Below are 20,809 nucleotides of genomic sequence, written 5' to 3'. Positions count from 1 at the left end.
GGGTCTTCCAGTCATGGCCCAGGAGTAAAGTCAATGTAGCACATCAAGCCTTGGCTGTGGTAATGACCTAAAACACTGAAACCGGGCCATCTCTGCCCGTCTTAATGAGCAGGCGTTTTTACAGACTACTACTCTGGGACCCAGGCCTAAGGACCACCACGTCAGGGGTACGGGCCAGTTAGACCAGTTAAATACTGTGAGTTTTTTCCAGACAACCACCTACTGGGTAGTGATAAAACCAAACAGAAAGGGAGAGGAGCCAAGAGGTTTGGACTCGAGGAGTATTTGGGGAATGTTAAAGCAACTGAAAGGTCTCTGGAAATAACTAGTCATTAGAGTAACGTTCGCCCCGGTGTTGGTTGCTGGGGGTTTTCCAATCTGGAATATTGACATGTATCAAATGTCTTTTATTAAGCTCTTTTTACATTAGCAGTTGTCACAAAGTGGTTTACAGATACCCAGCATAAAACCCCAAAGAGCAAGCAATGCAGAGGCAGGAACATAGTGGTTAGGAAAAACTCACTGGAAGGCAGGAGCATAGTGGCTAGGAAAAACTCACTGGAAGGCAGGAGCATAGTGGCTAGGAAAAACTCACTAGAAGGCAGGAACATAGTGGCTAGGAAAAACTCACTGGAAGGCAGGAACATAGTGGCTAGGAAAAACTCACTGAAAGGCAGGAACATAGTGGCTAGGAAAAACTCACTAGAAGGCAGGAACATAGTGGCTAGGAAAAACTCACTGGAAGGCAGGAACATAGTGGCTAGGAAAAACTCACTAGAAGGCAGGAACATAGTGGCTAGGAAAAACTCACTGGAAGGCAGGAACATAGTGGCTAGGAAAAACTCACTAGAAGGCAGGAACATAGTGGCTAGGAAAAACTCACTGGAAGGCAGGAACATAGTTGCTAGGAAAAACTCACTGGAAGGCAGGAACATAGTGGCTAGGAAAAACTCACTAGAAGGCAGGAACATAGTGTCTAGGAAAAACTCACTAGAAGGCAGGAACATAGTGGCTAGGAAAAACTCACTGGAAGGCAGGAACATAGTGGCTAGGAAAAACTCACTAGAAGGCAGGAACATAGTGGCTAGGAAAAACTCACTGGAAGGCAGGAACATAGTGGCTAGGAAAAACTCATTGGAAGGCAGGAATATAGTGGCTAGGAAAAACTCACTGGAAGGCAGGAACATAGTGGCTAGGAAAAACTCACTGGAAGGCAGGAACATAGTGGCTAGGAAAAACTCAATGGAAGGCAGGAACATAGTGGCTAGGAAAAACTCACTGGAAGGCAGGAACATAGTGGCTAGGAAAAACTCACTGGAAGGCAGGAACATAGTGGCTAGGAAAAACTCACTAGAAGGCAGGAACATAGTGGCTAGGAAAAACTCACTGGAAGGCAGGAACCTAGTGGCTAGGAAAAACTCACTGGAAGGCAGGAACATAGTGTCTAGGAAAAACTCACTAGAAGGCAGGAACATAGTGGCTAGGAAAAACTCACTGGAAGGCAGGAACATAGTGGCTAGGAAAAACTCACTGGAAGGCAGGAACATAGTGTCTAGGAAAAACTCACTAGAAGGCAGGAACATAGTGGCTAGGAAAAACTCACTGGAAGGCAGGAACATAGTGGCTAGGAAAAACTCACTAGAAGGCAGGAACATAGTGGCTAGGAAAAACTCACTGGAAGGCAGGAACATAGTGGCTAGGAAAAACTCATTGGAAGGCAGGAATATAGTGGCTAGGAAAAACTCACTGGAAGGCAGGAACATAGTGGCTAGGAAAAACTCACTGGAAGGCAAGAACATAGTGGCTAGGAAAAACTCACTGGAAGGCAGGAACATAGTGGCTAGGAAAAACTCACTGGAAGGCAGGAGCATAGTGGCTAGGAAAAACTCACTAGAAGGCAGGAACATAGTGGCTAGGAAAAACTCACTGGAAGGCAGGAACATAGTGGCTAGGAAAAACTCACTGAAAGGCAGGAACATAGTGGCTAGGAAAAACTCACTAGAAGGCAGGAACATAGTGGCTAGGAAAAACTCACTGGAAGGCAGGAACATAGTGGCTAGGAAAAACTCACTAGAAGGCAGGAACATAGTGGCTAGGAAAAACTCACTGGAAGGCAGGAACATAGTGGCTAGGAAAAACTCACTAGAAGGCAGGAACATAGTGGCTAGGAAAAACTCACTGGAAGGCAGGAACATAGTTGCTAGGAAAAACTCACTGGAAGGCAGGAACCTAGTGGCTAGGAACAACTCACTGGAAGGCAGGAACATAGTGGCTAGGAAAAACTCACTAGAAGGCAGGAACATAGTGTCTAGGAAAAACTCACTAGAAGGCAGGAACATAGTGGCTAGGAAAAACTCACTGGAAGGCAGGAACATAGTGGCTAGGAAAAACTCACTGGAAGGCAGGAACATAGTGGCTAGGAAAAACTCACTGGAAGGCAGGAACATAGTGGCTAGGAAAAACTCACTGGAAGGCAGGAACATAGTGGCTAGGAAAAACTCACTGGAAGGCAGGAACATAGTGGCTAGGAAAAACTCACTAGAAGGCAGGAACATAGTGGCTAGGAAAAACTCACTGGAAGGCAGGAACCTAGTGGCTAGGAAAAACTCACTGGAAGGCAGGAACATAGTGTCTAGGAAAAACTCACTAGAAGGCAGGAACATAGTGGCTAGGAAAAACTCACTGGAAGGCAGGAACATAGTGGCTAGGAAAAACTCACTGGAAGGCAGGAACATAGTGTCTAGGAAAAACTCACTAGAAGGCAGGAACATAGTGGCTAGGAAAAACTCACTGGAAGGCAGGAACATAGTGGCTAGGAAAAACTCACTAGAAGGCAGGAACATAGTGGCTAGGAAAAACTCACTGGAAGGCAGGAACATAGTGGCTAGGAAAAACTCATTGGAAGGCAGGAATATAGTGGCTAGGAAAAACTCACTGGAAGGCAGGAACATAGTGGCTAGGAAAAACTCACTGGAAGGCAAGAACATAGTGGCTAGGAAAAACTCACTGGAAGGCAGGAACATAGTGGCTAGGAAAAACTCAATGGAAGGCAGGAACATAGTGGCTAGGAAAAACTCACTGGAAGGCAGGAACATAGTGGCTAGGAAAAACTCACTGGAAGGCAGGAACATATTGGCTAGGAAAAACTCACTAGAAGGCAGGAACATAGTGGCTAGGAAAAACTCACTGGAAGGCAGGAACCTAGTGGCTAGGAAAAACACACTGGAAGGCAGGAACATAGTGGCTAGGAAAAACTCACTGGAAGGCAGGAACATAGTGGCTAGGAAAAACTCACTGGAAGGCAGGAACATAGTGGCTAGGAAAAACTCACTGGAAGGCAGGAACATAGTGTCTAGGAAAAACTCACTAGAAGTGAGGAACATAGTGGCTAGGAAAAACTCACTGGAAGGCAGGAACCTAGTGGCTAGGAAAAACTCACTGGAAGGCAGGAGCATAGTGGCTAGGAAAAACTCACTGGAAGGCAGGAACATAGTGGCTAGGAAAAACTCACTGGAAGGCAGGAACATAGTGGCTAGGAAAAACTCACTGGAAGGCAGGGACATAGTGGCTAGGAAAAACTCACTGGAAGGCAGGAACATAGTGGCTAGGAAAAACTCACTAGAAGGCAGGAACATAGTGGCTAGGAAAAACTCACTGGAAGGCAGGAACATAGTGGCTAGGAAAAACTCACTAGAAGGCAGGAACATAGTGGCTAGGAAAAACTCACTGGAAGGCAGGAACATAGTGGCTAGGAAAAACTCACTGGAAGGCAGGAACATAGTGGCTAGGAAAAACTCACTGGAAGGCAGGAACATAGGAAGACGGCTAGAGATGAACCATGCTCTGAAGGGTTCATGAGGTGAATGGTAACAGTTCTTCTAACCCTTTTGGGTTCCATGTAGAACCCTCTGTGGAAAGGGTTCTGTATTGAACCCAAAAGGGTTCTACCTGGAACCAAAAAGGTCATTCAAAGGGTTTAGATAGAACCTTTTTTTCTAAGATTGTAGATACACTACAGAAACTTGGTCTGACCAGGCTCTCTGTTCAGGGTTCAACTCTATGTTTGATCCAGGCCTTTCATCTGATATTTTATTTATTATTATTTATTATTATTTAGGCAAGTCAATTAAGAACAAATTCTTATTTACAATGACGGCCTACCCCGGCCAAACCCTAACGACGCTGGGCTAATTGTGCACCGCCCTATGGGACTCCCAATCACGGCCGGTTGTGATACAGCCTGGAATTGAACCAGAGTCTGTAGTGATACCTCTAGCACTGAGATGCAGTGCCTTAGACCGCTGCACCACTCAGAAGCCCGAGTGACCTAATTCACTGTTGTTTCATATTATTGTGTTCTGGCTCTGGCCCAACCCACTGATTTCTGGACCAATCCGACAACCCCTAATGTGTTTGCGTTCGGTGAAGGGTCAGGGAGGTACTCAGATTCAGACTCATTGCGGAGAAGAAATTAACGTCTGTGGGCGGGGCGTAGCGTTTGGCCGGAGCAAGGAGTCTGGGTAGCCAGGCAATCTCCATCCTCACAGAGGTGTATTATTCAGACAGCACCAAACCACCCCCGTCTCTGCACTGACACACCAAAGTGGACTCAGGCAAAGACGTAACATAATAAATGACATTTGTAACACTACAATTTGTATAATGTAATGTAATAATTCGTATGGTATTTATTAATTTGTGGATGTCCATCATCCATTTCATATGATATGTTACGATGAGAAAAAATAAGAAACCTCACACTACTATATGTTATGAATTGCAATTTATACAATATGTTCAGAATTTGCAAAACATACGTATGATTATGTTACCAATTGCAATTTGTTTTGGCTAAAGTTAGCTAGGTGGCTAACGTTAACTAGGTGGCTAACATTAGCTAGGCTAGTGGTTAGGGGTTAAGGTTAGGATTAGGAGTTAGGTTAAAGGGTTAAGGTTAGGGGAAGGGTTAGCTAACATGCTAAGTAGTTGAAAAGTAACTAAAAAGTAGTAAGTAGTTGCAAAGTTGCTAATGAGCTAAAATGCTAACTTTTGTGTTATACAAAAACCCATCCACCCCGGCCAACTACACTACTTTTGTTTTTGCCTTAAGTAACTTTCTGTCTTATGTAAACATATCAAACGTGTCCCGGATTTAGGTTCACTATGTTGCGTCTAGTCTATGAGACCTGTCTGGACACACCCTACCATGCCTGGGGGACCCTCTTACTGACCCTCCCTGCCCGTTCTCATCCAAGAACTATGGGGTTTAACCGCGCTGACTCAAACCTATTGTAGCCTGCAGGTATACAACAACAATGGAAACAACCGCACAAATACACATAGAGTAACGTGCACGCAAACGCACACAGTTACTTTCCATCAACCTACCGACAACAACCATCTTACTACCCACTGACTCAGCTGTGGAAGACTGAAGTTTTTTTTGACAACATCTAAAATGGTCATCGATGATGTCCACGATGGTTAGCTCCCTCCGGTTCATCCGGCAGTCAGTGGCCCAACAATGCAGCTTTTCGGCCCAAACTCCCAGTCAGCACAAACTGACCCTGATCAGTAAAAACAGTGCAATGTTCTGTGCCTGGGCTCACAGAACATTGGTGAAAGGAAAGAGTGGAGAAACAGGTGAATGGGGAGGAGCACTGGAAAAGGGAAAGCCATTACAACAACTCTACAACAGCAGTGGCCTGAGCCAGTAGTAATCACAAAACCACCTACAGTGCCTTCGGAAAGTATTCATACCCTTTGACTTGTGTTACGTTACAGCCTTATTCTAAAATGGATTCAATAAATATAAAATCATCAACAATCTACACACAATACCCCACAATGACAAAGCAAAAACAGGTTTGCAGAAATATTTGAAAAACATAAATACTTTATTTACATAAGTATTCAGGACCTTTGATTTGAGACTGGAAATTGAGCTCAGGTACATCCTGTTTCCATTGATCATCCTTGAGATGTTTCTACAACTTGATTGGAGTCCACCTGTGGTAAATTAAATTGATTGGACATGATTTGGAAAGTCACACACCTGTCTGTATAAGGTCCCACAGTTGACAGTGCATGTCAGAGCAAAAACCAAGCCATGAGGTCAAAGGAATTGTCCACATGCCAAGCGTCACATAAGGAGGAAACCTGGCACCATCCCAACGGTGAAGCATGGTGGTGGCAACATCATGCTGTGGGGATATTTTTCAGTGGCAGGGACTGGGAGACTAGTCAGGATCGAGGCAAAGATGACCGGAGCAAAGTACAGAGAGATCCTTTTAGAAAACCTGCTCCCGATCAAACATCTCTGGAGAGACTTGAAAATAGCTGCGCAGCAACGCTCCCCATCCAACCTGACAGAGCGTGAGATGATCTGCAGAGAAGAATGGGGAAAACTCCCCAAATACAGATGTGCCAAGCTTGTCGCATCATACCCAAGACGACTAGAGGCTGTAATCACTGCCAAAGGTGCTTCAACAAAGTACGGAGTAAAGGGTCTGAATATTTATGTAAATGTGATATTTCCATTTAATTTTTTGCAATAAATTAGCAAACATTTCTGAAAACCTGTTTTTGCTTTGTCATCATGTGGTATTGTGTGTAGATTGACGAGGAAAAAAAACGATTTAATCCATTTTAGAATAAGGCTGTAACCTAACAAAATGTGGAAAGAGTCAAAGGCTCTGAATATAAGCACCTGTCCCTTTCCCACGCACGCATGCTCACTCTCTCCACAGGACAGCAGTGGAAAACAAAGATGGAAATATAGTACATGAATACTTCATATAATAGTTATAGCAAATTGGAACATGCAATAGTGCTTGGTGTTTAAACTTTGGCAACAAAACCAAGCAATTTGTAGGAACATCTGACAAGATTCAAGACAACAAAGTGATCATTAAAATCGGACCACAATCATACAATCCAACTTTGGCTTTTCCATACCACAATAAAACATAGGTTGTGATTCCATTGCCTTCATTTGCTCAGTGTCTTCACAATGTGTAACTTGGACTCACTTCAAGTATGATTATAGAGTACAGGCATCTCTATTCAGTAGAGCAAGCTGCTCTAACTACTTTACTATACATCAACTGATTACAGGCTATCAAGTGGAGCTGAACTATCCCAATCTTTAGATTTCTAATTGATTCAATTGTTTAAAACATGTGCCCAACACTAGCTAATTGACTCTGTGTAAGAGCTAAATGATGAATAAAATATGTCCACTCCCATCCGACTCGTGACTCCACTAAAGGTCTAATGCAGTCAAAAACCAGACTTTTCTGTTTTACATACATTTCTATGAGGTTGGAATAATACTGTGACATTGTAACAGACGTTTGAAAAGATCGGACATTTCTCTCTGTTTTGGTGGGATGGAGTTTTGGCCTGCATGGTGACATCACCAGGTGGTAAATTAGTTAATAGACCAATAAGAAGGAGAGTTCCAAACCTCTCTGCCAAATAAGAGCAGTTTTCCCCTCTCCACTCAGACAACTCACAGACAGACACTAACCACGTTTCCATCCACAGTTTTAAAGTCCTACCTTATAAAAACAAACATCTGGACAGCTGTGACGGAAACAGGAAGTTTCGATACAATTTTATAAATGCCAACAAATATTTTTTTCATTCGACATGGTGGGATCTTTTTGGATTGGTCAAATTAGTTATGCTAGAAATGGCGGCACGCGCAAATACAGTGCATTCAGAAAGAATTTTGAACCCTTGACTTTGACCACAATGTGTTCCTTTACAGCCTTACTCTTAAATGGATTGGATTGCTATTTTTCTGCATCACACAATACCCCATAATGACAAAGCAAAAACGGGTTTGTAGAAATTTTTGCAAATGTATCAAAAATGTAAAACTGAAATATCACATTTAAATAAGTATTTAGACCCTTTACTCAGTACTTTGTTGAAGCACCTTTGGCAGTGATTACAGCCTCAAGTCTTCTTGGGTATGATGCTACAAGCTTGGCACACCTGTTTTTAGGGAGTTTCTCCTATTCTTCTCTGTAGATCCTCTCAAGCTCTGTCAGGATGGATGGGGAGCATTGCTACACAGCTATTTTCAGATCTTTCCAGAGATCTTCGATCGGGTTCAAGTCCGGGCTGTGGCTGGGCCACTCAAGGACATTCAGAGACTTGATCCGAAGCCACTCCTGCGTTGTCCTGTTGGAAGGTGAACCTTTGTCCCAATCTGAGGTCCTGCGTGCTCTGGAGCAGGTTTTCATCAAGGATCTCTCTGTACTTCACCCTGTTCATCTTTCCCTTGATCCTGACTAGTCTCCCAGTCCCTGCCACTAAAAAACATCCCCACAGCATTATGCTGCCACCACCATGCTTCACTGTAGGGATGGTGCCAAGTTTCTTCCAGACGTGACGCTTGGCATTCAGGCAAAGAGTTCAATATTGGTTTCATCAGACCAGAGAATCTTGTTTCTCATGGTCTGAGAGTCCTTTAGGTGCCTTTTTGGAAAACTCCAAGCGGTCTGTCGTGCCTTTTACTGAGGAGTGGCCTCCGTCTGGCCACTCTACCATAAAGGCTTGATTGGTGGAGTGCTGCAGAGATGTTTGTCCTTCTGGGAGGTTCTCCCATCTCCACAGAGAACTCTGGAGCTCTGTCAGAGTGACCATCAGGTTCTAGGTCACCTCCCTGACCATGGCCATTCTCCACCGATTGCGGTGTTTGGCCGAGCGGCCAGCTCTAGTAACAGTCTTGGTGGTTCCACACTTCCTACACTTAAGAATGATAGAGGCCACTGTGTTTTGGGGACCTTCAATGCTGCAAAACATTTTTGGTACCCTGCCCCAGATCTGTGCCTCGACACAATCCTGTATCTGAGCTCTGAGGACAATTCCTTCAACCTCATGGCTTGGTTTTTGCTCTGACGTGCACTGTCAACTGTGAGACCTTGTATAGACAGGTGTGTGCCTTTCCAAATCAGGTCCAATCAATTGAATTTACCACAGGTGGACTCCAATCAAGTTGTAGAAACATCTCAAGGATGATCAATGGAAACAGGCTGCACCTGAGCTCAATTGAGACTAATGGCAAAGGGTCTGAATACTTATGTAAATAAGGTATTTCTGTTTTCGCTTTGTCATTATGTGGTATTGTGTGTATTGTATTGATATAATAACCATCCTATCAAAGTAAACTTGGAGTCACAAGATGATATGGTGTGTGGCCCTCCCACTACAACTAGGGAAACCATACAGTTTATTAGGCTACAGATGAAGTAAGTTATGATGAAAGTGCACTGTGATCTTGATGCTCCTTTCCAATAAATAATGGGGGTCTTATTCTGGTGACATTATGATCGATGCTTGACTGTGTTTGACAAATAAAACAATTCTCGCTCTTATCCATAATCATCTCATCATGTGTAGACTATACCTGCACAGTCTACCTACTGTAGGCCTATCTGCGAGCTGTCGACCACCTTCTAAGACCATAGTAGGAACATTTGCTAACGCAATAGTAGTTGTGACAAAACTATCAGTATCGTTGAAAATGTGATGGAAACATATTGAACTTTAGATTTTTATTCGGTACAATCGAAAATAACATTTTGTGTGCACTATGACATGACACACTGATTTTTATCAGCAAAAAGGCAATTTGGTGGGAACACACCACAGGTGGGAAAATGATCATATTTTCTTTATGCGGATACTAGGGAGTAGAGGTCGACCGATTATGGTTTTTCAACGCAGATACCAATACCGATTATTGGAGGACCAAAAAAGCCGATACCGATTAATCGGCCATTTTTTAAATTTTATTATTTGTAATAATGACAATTACAACAATACTGAATGAACACTTATTTTAACTTAATATAATACATCAATAAAATCAATTTACCCTCAAATAAATAGTGAAACATGTTCAATTTGGTTTAAATAATGCAAAAACAAAGTGTTGGAGAAGAAAGTAAAAGTGCAATATGTGCCATGTAAGAAAGCTAACGTTTAAGTTCCTTGCTCAGAACATGAGAACATATGAAAGCTGATGGTTCCTTTTAACACGAGTCTTCAATATTCCCAGGAAAGAAGTTTTAGGTTGTAGTTATTATAGGAATTATAGGACTATTTCCCTCTATACCATTTGTATTTCATTAACCTTTGACTATTGGATGTTCTTATAGGCACTTTAGTATTGCCAGTGTAACAGTATAGCTTCCATCCCTCTCCTCGCCCCTACCTGGGCTCGAACCAGGGAACAAAACGACAACAGCCACCCTCGAAGCAGCATTACCCATGCAGAGCAACGGAAACAACCACTCCAGGGCTCAGAGCAAGTGACGTTTGAAACGCTATTAGCGCGCGCTAACTAGCCAGCCATTTCACTTCGGTTACACCAGCCTCATCTCTGGAGTTGATAGGCTTTAAGTCATAAACTGCGCAATGCTTGACCCACAACGAAGAGCTGCTGGCCAAACGCAAAGAAAGTGCTGTTTGAATGAATGTTTATGCGCCTGCTTCTGCCTACCACCGCTCAGTTAGATACTTAGATACTTGTATGCTCAGTCAGATAATATGCAACGCAGGACACGCTAGATAATATCTAGTAATATCATCAACCATGTGTAGTTAACTAGTGATTATGATTGATTGATGGTTTTAGAAGTTAAGTTTAATGCTAGCTAGCAACTTACCTTGGCTTACTGCATTCGCGTAGCAGGCAGGCTCCTTGTGGAGTGCAACGAGAGAGAGGCAGGTCGTCATTGCGTTGGACGAGTTAACTGTGAGGTTGCAAGATTGGATCCCCCAAGCTGACAAGGTGAAAATCTGTCATTCTGCCCCTGAAAGAGGCAGTTAACCCACTGTTCCTAGGCCGTCATTGAAAATACGAATGTGTATTTAACTGACTTGCCTAGTTAAATAAAGATTAAATAAAGGTGTAAAAAAACCATTTTAAAAATACCGATTTCCGACTGTTATGAAAACTTGAAATCGGCCCTAATTAATTGGCCATTCCGATTAATCGGTTGACCTCTACTAGATAGTATTCACATGAAGATCTGTTGCCAATTGGATAGAAACCTAGCTACAGTACTTGAAAAATGATTGCTTGAGAAATTGCTCTTTTCTAAGAAATCATTTTCTTTTTGACCATTTTAACAGAAAACAATCACAGTAAGGTGATTAATTGTTACCCAGAAATGATTTGATATTGAGATAAAAACGTCTGCATTGGACCTTTAAGGATGGCACCTGGCAGTCAGGATGGGAGGTGACTGACTGGCCGATTGCCTGACAGTACCAGAGGGAAGGATAAGGTCCTGTAACAAACCAGCCCTCTCCTGTAGCATTCAGCATCTGTTCACGGATATGCAACCGGTCAAGATCAGGCATGTTTCCCCCAGACTAACCCATTAGACCTATTCCATTGTGAAAACCTTAGTTCCCGTGTTTGAACGTTGAAGTTGCCCAGAGGCATGGTTTGCCTGGTTCTACTTTTTCACACCCATGAGGAGCAGTGGAGTGCACTGTGATGTAGGACAGGTAGGCAGGCATATGTTGTGTTAAAAAAAATACTGTCTAGGAAAAAAAGAGCAACAATAAATAATGCATATTGATACAGAACAGTCATATAATTATTGAAATATAATAACATTTATCCCAGTGCATTCGTTTTTATATCCTGTTAGTGTCCTGTATCAACTTTTAGTGCGTTTCATTGACTACATGATATTATTACGCTGTAATAACGAATTGCCTTTGACAAATGTTGGTTCTTATGAATTTTCATAGCATACCCTTTGAATTGCAAATACAGTGAACGTTTTCATTTCTGGCACGAAAAGCTAAACCGATACAAAACGTTTTGCTATAAAGGTTTGACCAATTTGAAACTTAATCGCCAGTCAATTCGCCTACTTCAGCCCTGTTTTATTAGCGGTATTGTACTGTTGCACAGCAGACAGTCATGAATCGGCAGAAGTGAATAGCAGCTACATTGTAACGAGGATCAACAGAAGAAAAACTTGTTTAATTGTATCCGTCTAGTTTCGTTCATCTAAACATACATTGACAATACACTGTACAATAGTAACTTGCTTACCTTGTCTCGGCCATTTTCCTCACATTATATGCGCAAAAAGTTGGAAAAAGATGTGCGTTGTAGTAGATTTCCCAGCTATGTGCAGTTCCACGTAACTACAGCACAGAGTACTGCCTCTCACCCCTGCCCTGTCTGTGTGAGTCAGACGGTCGGCGTTTCTCCCTCCTTCCCCTCCACTAAACTCCACCATGCCTTTGGGTTGTGTGGAATCTTATCCCTACAGGACTGTAATTGAACTGTCATCTCTGCATTTTGCTGTCTGATGATCTGTGTCAAAAATGATCCAATACCCCCATCTAGTGCCCAGACAGAGTAAACACACCACGGACTGGAGTCCGTCATCAACTAACCTGTCTGTGAAAGAACGCTTATGTACTAGGCTAATAAAACAATGCAGTTGTCAAGCGATTTCACATTTCCTGACATGATTATAAACTGTATGTGCTAGTCATTAAGGCTTCCCAAACGGAAAGAACCGGCGACCCCTGCTGGCTGAATATGAAACAAGATCAAACGTGTGGTTATTCAGAACCCAGAAACATATGTTAGACAGTGCATGAATGTGCAACAAAGACATTGTTATATATCGCATTGGTAACAGAGTCTCCCAATCAAAGTTGGCAGGACTGAGATGAACATGAAAAATAAACACACCCCAGATTAAGTGAAGAGGAAACCTTGGCATTCAACACTTTATTCACAAACTAGTTACCGCTATCAACTGTTCACTGGTAAACCGAAGGAAACAAAAATATATGTATGATAAATCTATTTAACTGTACAAGGCATTGTTATGATAAAACCTTCTTTCACATACAGTAGCCTCTTTCAAAGTGCTAATAAAAAGTTGTGTTGCTTCTTTTTTTTCCGGGTGGAGAAGGGACTTGTTTTACATTATACAATATGGTACAACATTACTGGGGGGAGATTCAGTTTCCAGGTAAATTAGGGGGGGAATCTTTATATCAGAAGACTATACTTACAGGTGTGAAACAACAGTGCACAGATAGTAGAGAGGGCAGTGTCTGATAGATAATTAAACCTTTAGTTTTCTGTGTATTATAAAATATATTTAAACATTTACATTAATTGCAAAAACATACATTCAAATACATGCAGCAATTTTATATATACGTTAAGACCGCAATAGCACCATGTATAGCGAAAACAAACGGACTAGTAACAGCCATATATTGTTATAAAGAATGCAACATTCGTTAAATACATTTATTTTTCCATTTATTTTAATTTCTACAGAAAATCCATGATAAGGGAAACGTGTACACAGTCTTTAGACCATGAAGTTACGGCTGATCATGACTGGGTGCGCTTGTTTTACAAACCAGCATGTCCTAAGTTTCCATAAGTGGTATTAGGCAACATAAACTGCCAGGTTTGCTGTAAGGTCTGAGCGGGTTGCCAAACCTATGTCCCGCCCACCTTTGGGACAAACCGGATTGCAAAACAAGCGCACTTCCTTTCTCTAAGGCCTTTGATGATGTCAATGAAGTATTAGACGGATGACTTCATAAAAAGACTCACAGATTAACCAAAGAGACTGGACAAGTTAGATTCACATCAGATGACTGTCTTCAAATGCATGTTCTCTGATTGGACTGTTTTTTATAACAGGTGCCATGGATACCAAGCTTTATTTAGGCCAAGCTGTAGAAATCTGATTAGTAAAAACTCTTATTCTGTTCAACATCTGGATGTCAAACACTCATTTTGAAATTGAAAAAAGAACAAAAGAGAATGAGTTCCCCAAAAATATTTGAATCGCATAAATATCAAGTCTCTTGTTTTTCATTAGAAACATAAGTCAACTGAAAAGAGATGGCACTTTGATGGCACTCTCCCAGTTCCTACCTGCACTTTAGCCCTAACCACCACTCATGCATGTTTGCCGCCATTCTCAAAGGCAGGTTGCACTGTAACTGAAAGTGTGTGTGCGTGTGCTCGCACGCGCGTCGCTGCAATCTCATAATTGATCATCTGAATTTAATAGAATTAAGGGTTTTTAAATGTTGATTAGTAACACACGGGTAAAAAACATGAAATCAATGTGCCACATACACTGAAGCTGCACAGTGGGATGGAATCACCGCCAATGAATATAGCTAGTAGTAAAAACCTAAAAGTAAAGTACACATGGCCACAATACAAAATATTTTTCAAAGATTCCAATGAATATCAAAAATCTGTCAAGTTTCCTTTCCTCTCCCATTCGTTCCCTGCCCCACAAACAAAAACCAAAGCAAAGTCCTGCATTAGGAAAATAATCATGGACTGCTGCTGCGAGCCTAGAGGATCTCCTTGTGGAGTCTGTCGTGTGGTGGTGTATTACAGGAAGGGGCCAGCAGGGGGCAGTCTGCTGGCCTGGGCTATGACTGGAGCACTGGAGGGCCACAGTCTGGATTAAAGGGACAGGCTCATCCCGATATCAGCCTGGAGGTGCTGCTGTGGCATAAGGAGGAAGAGGATGAGAGGTCAGGGTGGGGGACAGGCCAGAGGTGGCATTCTGCTGGTTCAGTGTCCCTAAAATCTCAGGTGAGGAGGGGAGACAGAGAGAGAGGGGTCTTACAAGCAGTCATACGGGTAACCCATTCTCAGCCTCCTGAACAAAGTCACTGCAGTCACAGTGAGCATGGTTCAGTCTCCACCGGGACGACCGCCTCCTCAACATCTCCTTCTCCTCTTCATCACCTCTCTCCCTGCTCTCCTCATCCTCTTCCTTCTCATGCAGAGTGAGCTGGTTGAGAAGAGGTGGGGCGCGGTTCCAGTCTGAGCTGCCCTCCTCAGCTGGAACTAGGGGAGAGGAAGAGGAGGAGGGAGAGGGAGAGCGGTGCGGCCCTCCATTCAGCCCCAGTGCCTCCCTCAGGACCTCGGCCCCAGCCTCTCTCAGCAGGAGAGCAGGGGTGGCCAGGGTGGTCAGGTAGATGGCTGAGGTTGATTGGTCCGTTGATGACACCAGGGCGTGGTCTCTTCCTCCTCTCCCCTCCCCGGGAATTACGTTGCTGCGGGGCCCGTTCGGCTGGTGGTTGAAGTTGCCGAGCAACGTGAACATCCTGTCCACGGTCCCGCAAAAGTTGTCCCAGTCCTCCAGGCTGACGTTGAAGTTGAGTTTGAGATCGTAGGCGTGCTCGTCAAGTCTGTACAAGGGTTCAAGTTCTGACCAGTCCATTCCCGTTCCCCCCACAGTGGGCACTTCGGGTGGGGCCACTCTGGCCTCATGGACCCTATCCCTCCCAGCCTTCCCAAATCTGTCCTCTGATGAGACAAAAGCACACAGACAAAAACAGTTGTCATTCACAGTAAACCTCTGGCACCTGTTATGTCTGTATCTCTTCCCGTCAGCACCACGTGAATGGGTTGATGCGGTGATATTCACATCAGGCTCTAGTATATCAGGCAACAATAGAGATAAATCACGAAACACAGAGTATCAGAAAGAGACATTATAAGAGACCATATGAAACGTCATAAAAGAGAAAAGTCAACCAATAGACAGAGATGATAAAATGATTAAGGCAGATGTGTTGGGCGGTGGGGGTGGATGACGCCCTGGTGAGATGTGAGCAGAGCTGTGCAGGTCAGAACATCCATGCAGACAGACAGGAGAGTGAGAAAGACGTGGTTATAAACTAGAACTGGCAGAGATCAGCATGCAAGCCTGGACGAACCCAGAGTTGAAAAAACTACAGAGAAGGAAGAGAGGAAAGAGAGGAAGAAAAGCTCAGTTAGAGGTGACTGGTGACATCGTGAGGACCAGATGGGATGTCCAAACTCACAGTGATTTGGAGGTGGGCTTCTTCACTTTTGGCCACTTTCTGCGTTGAAACTGCCTGATGCACAAGCGACAATAAGACAGACTGTTACCCAGCCCATTCAAGCAGAGGAAAATAAGCCCTCAACCCTCTCCCATCCTCAGTCAGAAGCAGTGCAGAGACAGTCAAGCATACGTACAGTGTAACCCCCAGGTTAGAAAAGTGCCCAGTCCCCCAACCCAGCTGTCATGCAAAGATGCAGAGGAAAGCAAGAGAAACTGCACACAACACTAAAAAACACCCTCGCCCCACATGTACAGTGCATTTGGAAAGTATTCAGACCCCTTGACTTTTTCCACATTACAGCCTTATTCTAAAATGTATTTTTTTTTAAATTCCCCCCTCAATCTACACACAATACTCCACAATGACAAAACAGGTTTTTAGAATGTTCTGCTAAAAAATAAAAAAGGAAATATCACATTTACATAAGTATTCAGACCCTTTACTCAGTACTTTGTTGAAGCACCTTTGGTAGCGATTACAGCCTCAAATCTTCTTAGGTATGAAGTGAAAATCTTGGCACACCTGTATTTGGGGAGTTTCTCCCATTGTTCTATGCAGATCCTCTCAAGCTCTATCAGGTTGGATAGGGAGCGTCACTGCACAGCTATTTTCAGGTCTCTCCAGAAATGTTCAATCGGGTTCCATTCCGGGCTCTGGCTGGGCCACACAAGGACATTCAGAGAGCCTCGTCGCGAAGCCACTCCTGCGTTGTCGTGGCTGTGTGCTTAGGGTTGTTGTCCTGTTGGAATGGGAACCTTCGCCCCAGTCCTGAGGTCCTGGATGCTTTCATCAAGGATCTCTCTGTACTTTGTTCCGTTCATCTTTCCCTTGATCTTGACTAGTCTTCCAGTCCCTGCTGCTGAAAAACATCCCCACAGCATGATGCTGTCACCACAATGCTTCACCGTAGGGATGGTGCCAGGTTTCCTCCAGACGTGATGCTTGGCATTCAGGCCCAAGAGTTCCATCAGGGTTTCATCAGACCAGAGAATCTTGTTTCTCATGGTCAGAGTCCTTTAGGTGCCTTTTGGCAAACTCCAAGCGGGCTGTCATGTGCCTTTTACTGAAGAGTGGCTTCAGTCTGGCCACTCTACCATAAAGACCTGATTGGTGGAGTGCTGCAGAGATGGTTGCCCCTCTGGAAAGTTCTCCCATATCCACAGTGGAACAGAGTGACCATCAGGTTCTTGGTCACCTCCCTGACCAAGGCCCTTCTCCCAAAGGGTCTGAATACTTATGTAAATAAGTTATTTATGTTTTTTATTTTGAATAAATTTGCAACAAAAAAATCTAAAAGCCTGTTTTCGCTTTGTCATTATGGGGTATTGTGTGTAGATTTTTTATTTATTTAATCCATTTTAGGATAAGGCTGTGACATCACAAAAATTTAAAAAGGGAAGGGTCTGAATATTTTCCAACTGCACTGTATGTATTCTCTAAGTGTTGTGTATTTTGTCAATGTATTCTAGACCAAGTATGTGTGCTATCCTTTAGGAATATTTATATAAATCTTATATAGTACTAATATCTAATAAATCGTTAAGTGCTGATTGGTGTTCAAGTCAATGAGTAAAGATACCTGTATTCATCAAAGCTGCTTCTCTCTTTGCCTCCTGAAGAAGAGACAATAGCAGTGGTTAGAGAATATAGGAACAGATTCCTATCAATGAAGGCACAGAGACCTCGTTAAGAGAGGCTTTCAAACGCTTTAGAAAGAGCAGTCCTTTTAAAGCCAAAATGTTATCTGAAATTCAAATAAATACAAGTAGAAAAACGTTTCCAAATGAATTGACCTTAATTAAAAGGAACAAAACACATTCGGAAGGGAGCGGTTGTAACTGTTTAAAATGCAGTTCAAGAACTGATACATGAGAAGTAATGCAAGAACAGAAATCCAGGCATGACTTGGGTCTGGTGGTGAGGATGATGAGGATGAGGATGCCAAACAGAGATCATTCGTCTGTAGTCACAACCCACAACAACCTGGCATAGTGTGTGTGTGTGTGTGTGTGTGAGAGAGGAACTCACCCAGCTCCAGGTTGCGGGTACGGGGGTTGCACTGCTTGTGGCCCTTGCAGCTGCGGAGCTCCATGAGTTGAACGTGGAGCTGGTTTAAGACGGTTCGGTCCAGCGTATTCACAGCATTCATCAGCTACACGGAGAGAGAGAGAGAGTACAGGTGGGTGAGAGAGATGAATAGTACTGGTATTCATACTGGCCGTACTGGTCTAATGTCTCTTATATAACAGCTGATTTTCACTTTGCTATCTTGAAACAGGGCAGCAGGCTACCCGCTGGGCGCAGACGTCAATTCAATGTCTATTCCACATTGGTTCGACGTCATTTTATTGAAATGACGTGGAAACAACGTTGATTCAACCACTTGCCCCCAGTAGTGAATGGTAGAAGGCATCTTTACTTGTGCTTGCAGTGAGGAATGAGTACTGACCTGGTAGGGATCTGTGTTGAGGTCAAAGTATTCCAGGAAGCCAGTAGCAAACTCGCAGAAGAGGAAGTTGTGTGTCTCGTTGATGGTCCTCAGACACCAGTAGGTGTTGTTGTTGGCACTGGTGCAGGCACAGAACGGACCCACTGCAGACAGAGAATAGTCAGTAATGCTAGCGTGAGTATGTGTGTTTGTGTGTGTGTAGTCTCTTACTTGTCCAGAAGGGGGCGGTCTGCCAGTGCTGGTTGTCGTGGGTGAAGCAGGTGAGACCAGGCATGCTACAGGTGTCGTTGTTCCTCAGACGTTTCAGCAGCTTCCGCATCTTCTTCCTCCTCTTCTGCTCTTTCAGTAACCACGCCTTCTTATCCTGACCCTTCCTGATGACGTCACACACACATAGAAATACACACATCACACAGTGGCACAATGGCACATTCAAATACACACTGTAGATATGCAATCACTACATAGGCAGAAGCACACAAACAGTACATGTCCCTTTCTTATACACAAACCCACCCCCTTACCTGAATGGGTGAATGCTGCCTCCTTTGTGCCTGAGCTTACTCTTGTACTTAGACTTGTAGCTGAAACACAGACAGATATTTACATAATCAGTCTTTATGAGCATGGGGTAAACCTCTTCAAGTCTGGCAGACAGCCGTTATCTTCACTGTAAGTGCATCTAATGCTGCCATTTAGTATGTGGAAGGATATTGGTAATAAAACGATGGATTCCTAAGAGTTTGGTCCTTACATGTAGTGGTTGCAGTCACACTCCTCTGGGCGGGCTTTCTTCAGGTGACCCCTAACCTCTCTTAGGTTCTTGATCTTTGTTTGCAGGGTCTCAATCTAACAGAGATGCAGGGCATTAGATAGAGGAATATCACAACAATGAGGGCTTCTGTAGCTCCGTTGGTAGAGCATGGCGCTTGCAATGCCAGAAGTTGGATTACCGGGAACACAGGTATGTAAAATGTATGCAGGCATAACTGTACATCGTTTGGAATAAAGTGTCTGCTAAATGGCATATGCGCTGAGATTACACAACGGTAGATTCATCTGCTTCCATGACTGACTGACCAGGTGAAAGCTATGATCCCTTATTGATGTCACCTGTTAAATCCATTTCAATCAGTGTAGCTGAAGGGGAGCAGACTGGTTAAAGAAGTATTTGGAAGACAATTGAGACATGGATTGTGTATGTGCGCCATTCTGAGGGTGAATGGGCAAGACAAAAGATTTAAGTGCCTTTGAACGGGCCAGGTCCTCCGGTTTGTCTCAAGAACTGCAACACTGCTGGGTTTTTCCACACTCAACAATTTCCCGTGTGTATCAAGAATGGTCCACCACCCAAAGGACATTCAGCCAATTTGAAACAACTGTGGGAAGCATTGGAGTCAACATGGGCCAGCATCCCTGTGGAGCTCTTTCGATACCTTATATAGAGTTCATGCCTCGACGAATTGAGGTTGTTCTCAGGGAAAAAGGGGATGCCAATCAATATTAGGACGATTAGGAAAGTGTTCCTAATGTTTTGTGCCCTCAGTGGATTACGACACAGAGTGGCATTCAACACAGGAACTGAATCTGAGTATGTGTGTGTCAATAGCAGACTATATTCAACTAATTCATAATTACACAATCATTGATGCTGTCCATAATTGTCATCGATTTCATTGTCAGTTATTGATTGTCATGACACGGTCACTGTGACCACTGAAGATAATCAACTGCCTTGAGGAATAAAACATCAGTTATGTGAGTGGCTGAGAAGACTCACCTCGTGATCGATGTGGAGTTTGTGGTCCTTCCAGGCCTGCAGGGACTTATAGATCCCTGTATCACACTTCACTGTGTCATTGGCCAGAATAGAGCACCTGAGGACAGGATACACACTGAGCATTTAGCCTAATCAATAACTAACACAACAACACACTCAACATGCAGTACTAACACACTACAAACAAACCCACCCATCCACATTGAACATCCACACACTCCCTGACCTGTGTGTGACTTTGATTCCAGAAGATACAATAGCTAGACTTTTGCTGCTAGTCCTGGGGGTGACGGTGACAGTGACCCCCATGCCACTGAAGTCGTCCTCAGTGTCGTCGCGTGGGGTCCTGGCCCCAGCCTGGCTGAGGTTCCTGGGGGCCGGTACAGGCTGGTATCCATCCTCCAAGTCTACAGCATACAGGTCCCCTCCTATCTCCATCTCCACAGAGCGGGAGTAACGGTTACGAGCGTAGCTCTTGATGGCTTTCATCTCTGTCAGGAGGAGGGCAGGGTGAGATAGTGGAGGGATTGCTACAGTCAGTATATAAACCCTATCAGACCCTATGATACTCATTAAAGGTGAAATATGTAGAAATCGCTCCGCCATTTACTGGTTTACAAAATTCTATCATGTTCACCTAATTTCAGTTTATG

At 43.6% G+C, this 20,809-nt stretch overlaps 2 protein-coding genes across 24 annotated transcripts in view; both read right to left on the bottom strand.

Moving 5' to 3' along the window:
• The window catches only part of arhgap46b (Rho GTPase activating protein 46b), a 94,917-nt gene extending 82,582 nt beyond the window's left edge, over positions 1-12,335 (bottom strand). The window contains exon 1 of the mRNA XM_021616045.3: positions 12,095-12,335. Coding sequence (XP_021471720.3) covers positions 12,095-12,108 — 14 coding nt within the window. The 5' untranslated portion in view covers positions 12,109-12,335. The remainder of the gene's footprint in view (positions 1-12,094) is intronic.
• A 437-nt stretch (positions 12,336-12,772) lies between these two features.
• The window catches only part of sulf2b (sulfatase 2b), a 181,541-nt gene continuing 173,504 nt past the window's right edge, over positions 12,773-20,809 (bottom strand). For 6 of the 23 annotated variants that reach the window (XM_090184522.1, XM_090184524.1, XM_090184523.1 and 3 more), the window contains 10 exons: positions 20,383-20,647; positions 20,157-20,253; positions 19,131-19,225; positions 18,901-18,960; positions 18,587-18,750; positions 18,377-18,519; positions 17,956-18,079; positions 17,507-17,540; positions 15,886-15,939; positions 12,773-15,364 (listed from right to left, as the gene is read on the bottom strand). In XM_090184522.1, the coding sequence (XP_090040648.1) occupies positions 15,334-15,364; positions 15,886-15,939; positions 17,507-17,540; positions 17,956-18,079; positions 18,377-18,519; positions 18,587-18,750; positions 18,901-18,960; positions 19,131-19,225; positions 20,157-20,253; positions 20,383-20,647 (1,067 nt within the window). In that variant the 3' untranslated portion in view covers positions 12,773-15,333. Of the gene's footprint in view, positions 15,365-15,885; positions 15,940-17,506; positions 17,541-17,955; positions 18,080-18,376; positions 18,520-18,586; positions 18,751-18,900; positions 18,961-19,130; positions 19,226-20,156; positions 20,254-20,349; positions 20,648-20,809 lie in introns of all 23 variants that reach the window. The other 17 variants (XM_036988225.2, XM_090184521.1, XM_090184520.1 and 14 more) reach the window with 4 other exon arrangements.

Source organism: Oncorhynchus mykiss, chromosome 9 (genome assembly GCF_057628025.1).
Source record: "Oncorhynchus mykiss isolate SJ-2025 chromosome 9, ASM5762802v1, whole genome shotgun sequence".
Taxonomy (NCBI): domain Eukaryota; kingdom Metazoa; phylum Chordata; class Actinopteri; order Salmoniformes; family Salmonidae; genus Oncorhynchus; species Oncorhynchus mykiss.
Note: the sequence above shows the minus strand (reverse complement) of the source record. Positions and strands in the feature narration are given on the sequence as shown.